The following is a 3,796-nucleotide window of genomic DNA, read 5'->3' as shown; positions in this document are numbered from 1 at the left end:
AAACTGTATTAGTAATAAACTCTGTGAAAACGAGCTTGAGAAATTTGTAAGGAAGCAATAAAAATATCCAATAACCCTTAACAAATTTACAAGTCACTTTGCAATATGTATATTAAATAATAAATCTACCCAAAGCATATTCATATAACCATGAAATATTTTTTAACCTTTAAAAAAATGCTCTACATTAGTTAATTATTGGTTATACCATGACCTCCAATATGAATCATTGATAGAAATTATTGTTCAAGACAGAATATTATTTATCAATGTGTTAAAAACATATTGAATTCATCATCACAATTTGATTTTTGCGATAAATGAAGACAGGGCCCCACTTGATAAGCTGCAAATATTTAGGTTTATTATGTTATATGTACATATCTCATCTAGAATTTCATAGACTGTTTATATAAAACATTGTAACTATCTCCAGCTATAGTGTTACAACTATCGCTCGTTCTATATAGGAGCAACTCTATTTTTATGCCAACAAAGATTCTACCCTAGTGAAATATTCTTTGTATAATAGATACATAAATGACACATCGCTCAATGAAAAATTTAGAAAGTCGCGTTTTTTATCCCATATTTGCAAAAATGATATCCACGACAAAAAACAATTCAAAAATAATTTATTTTATAAAACTATATTTCTTTACTGATGTTGATTTTCTAATCTCTCTATGTTAGGCAAGTAAGCAAGCTTAAATTTTTATTTTTATAAATTGATAACATTGATATAGAGATGACCTTACTTTGAGCGAATGGCAATTATTTGATTTGAGCGCACAATGAAATGTGACGACATGACAGTTTACCAAAATATGTAACACATTTACAAACTAAGTGGGAGGTTGCGGCGTAAATCTACTATAAAAGTTGAATTTTAATTTATCAAAGGCACAGTTTGAACTAACCAAGCAAACTTACAACACTGAAAATGGCATTCAGAGTACGTTCGAATAGTTAAAAGTGTTGTTATAATTTTAACGATGTTAACATAAATATAACAAGTGAAATTATCGTGTGTGTGTTTTAATTATTTATGTGTTCTTTTCAGTTCTTCCTCGTTTCCTGCCTCGTGGCTGTGGCTTCAGCTGGAATTATTTCTCCAGTAGCCCACTATGCTTCTCCAGTGGCTCAATATGCTGCCCCAGCTCATTACGCTACTCCAGTAGCGCAATATGCTGCTCCAGCTCATTATGCCGCTCCCATCGCTCACTATGCCGCCCCAGCCGTAGCCCACTACGCCGCCCCAGCTATCCACAAAATCGCCGTCCCAGTCGAACAATACGCCCCAGCCGAATACAACTTCGAATACTCCGTCCATGACGAGCACACCGGAGACATCAAGAGCCAAAAGGAAGAACGTCACGGAGACAATGTCGTCGGATCTTACTCCCTCATCGAAGCCGACGGTTCTCGTCGTGTAGTAGAATACACCGCTGATGAACATAATGGCTTCAACGCTGTCGTCCACCGTGAACCTTCCCAACACGCCGTCGCTTACAAACCAGTGATCAAGGTAGCCACTCCAGTCATCGCCAAGATCGCCACTCCAGTAGCTTACCACTCCGCTCCAGCCTACCAATCGTACGCTGCTCCAGCTTACCAATCGTACGCCGCTCCAGCCGTAGCTCACTATGCTGCCCCAGCACACTACGCCGCCCCAGCTCACTCTTATTACCATTAACTCCACCAATGATTGTTATTTTATGAGACTGTTTTAATTTTGATTTATTTATTGTAAATAAATGATTAAAAAATAGCATGAACTATTATTTATATACACACGCACAAACCAAAGAAAAAATCGATTTTGTGAATAAGCTTAAAAATAATAATTAATTAAAAATCCTGAATTTAAAAAAAATTGTACCTAAATAAGAAATCTATTTCTATTTTTGAAAATCATAAAAGTTGGTTTATTTTTATAATATTGTATTTGTATCAAAGTAAGATAATTCCTAGATGCGACTAAAATACTCAACTTATTTTTTTTTTTTTATTTAAATCCTTTCAAAGTATTTGTTAATTGAATTTTATTAGATATGTTGCAAAATTTTAATTAAAATAGTAATCTAATATGGAGTATATATAATGCATAAATATCAAATTTTAAGAATTGTTGTTAGAATTCAATATATAAATTGTGTACAGAATATAGCATTATATTAGTATGAGACACAATAAATAAATTATTGATATTAAAAAACAAATTTTTCTGTATTTCAGAAAATTATTGTTTACTTTAAAACACGTAAATAAGAATTTATACTTTTTATAAATATATGAATTTACTATTTGCTAGTTTTTACATATTTAATTTAAATTTAATCGATATTTATTATAAGTAAATGTCTATCATGGAATATTAAAAACACATTTATGTAACCATGAAATATTTTTTAACCCTCAAAAAAATTGCTCTACATCAATTAATTCTGAGTGATAACCATGACCTTTATATAAATCTTAGATTCCGTTTAGAAATTATTATTTGAGATAGTTTTACTTATTAGTGCCTTGAAAACACTTTGAATGTTTGAGATAAAATACAAAGTATATTATTAAAAAACGAAAGTATATTAACGTACTATTTTTTTATTTATTTACTAATGAAGATCATATGCTTGATAATATAACATATGTAGTATTAAATGGATATTTCAGTTTCTTGACCATTGTCTCTTACTTGCTATATTTTTGGTGGATATATATATTGACAAAAATCAGCTTTAAATTTTTTAAAGAAACTTATATTAATTTGAACAAATTTTACGGTCCAATAATATTTTTCAACATAAATACGTTTTAAAATTTAACGGGCGAGCTTTGCTTAGAATAATCAACACCCCATGAATTTCTCTCTGCAATGAATCTACTTAAAAATGGAGGGTTATATAAATTGTTACTTGCCTTAGACATGTCATTTATTTATATATAAATAAATAAAATATATAACCCAATTAATAAATATTTTTTCGAATAAATTTAGCCTTCGATAACTGGTTAGTACCAAAATTAATTTCTAATAATTATTACTTTTATCTATATTATTTTTTTTAACACTTACATATACTTATGCAGCTCTAGGTACAATTTTTGTATGGTCAATTCATATTTAATTATATATTCGCTTATTCAAAAATTAATACGATTTCGGATGTTGAGACAAACTTTAAGCGATTTTAGACAAATCTTTTATTTTCTTTAAAAATTGATTTAAGGTTCGTTTTGAATTAATGATATATCGTTGCATATTAAAATTCTAATACTGTTCAATATTTTTGTTTTTATTATAAATAGTGGCTTACACAAGAAAATTAAAATTTTCAAATATATATTTTTAAAATATATTTATAAAATCATCTGTATTTGCTAAAAAATACTTGATATTCTTAGCATACACCGCCTAATTTCGCTTGGCACTAAAAGGGATAATAATGAAGCTATTTAACTTGAAATTATAATATAATTTTAAAAAATTACGCAGCATGTGGGTTTCTATTTCTTTACAATATATGTAAAATAAAAACCAAATAATTTACTCGTCATTTGCCAAATGATTTTATTTTCAACCTGTAAAATTTATTGTTCCCTTATAAAATCAAAAAATTCTTTGCTACAAAGAAAATAATAATTTTGGACAATTCCCTCTGCTTAACCATCACACCAAGGTATAATTGCGAAATAAATCCCCTTTCCGATATGATTATTAAAGGACATTCATCGGTGCATACACAAACCATTTTTTTAATAGCAATGTTATTATTTCTCAGAAATCTACTTA

The 3,796-nt window shown here is 29.1% G+C and overlaps 1 protein-coding gene across 1 annotated transcript; it reads left to right on the top strand.

The window, feature by feature from the left end:
• Nucleotides 1-905: 905 nt before the first annotated feature.
• LOC148233711 (cuticle protein-like) lies at nt 906-1,769 on the top strand. The gene is made up of 2 exons (XM_088188869.1): nt 906-955; nt 1,064-1,769. The coding sequence occupies exons 1-2, from the start codon at nt 944-946 to the stop codon at nt 1,694-1,696; spliced, it is 645 nt and encodes a 214-aa protein (XP_088044995.1). The 5' UTR covers nt 906-943; the 3' UTR covers nt 1,697-1,769.
• The last annotated feature ends 2,027 nt before the right edge of the window (nt 1,770-3,796 follow it).

Source organism: Plectrocnemia conspersa, unplaced genomic scaffold (assembly GCF_051122295.1).
Source record: "Plectrocnemia conspersa isolate PC_06_02 unplaced genomic scaffold, ASM5112229v1 ptg000007l, whole genome shotgun sequence".
NCBI lineage: Eukaryota > Metazoa > Arthropoda > Insecta > Trichoptera > Polycentropodidae > Plectrocnemia > Plectrocnemia conspersa.
This window is presented reverse-complemented; position numbering and strand designations above follow the sequence as displayed.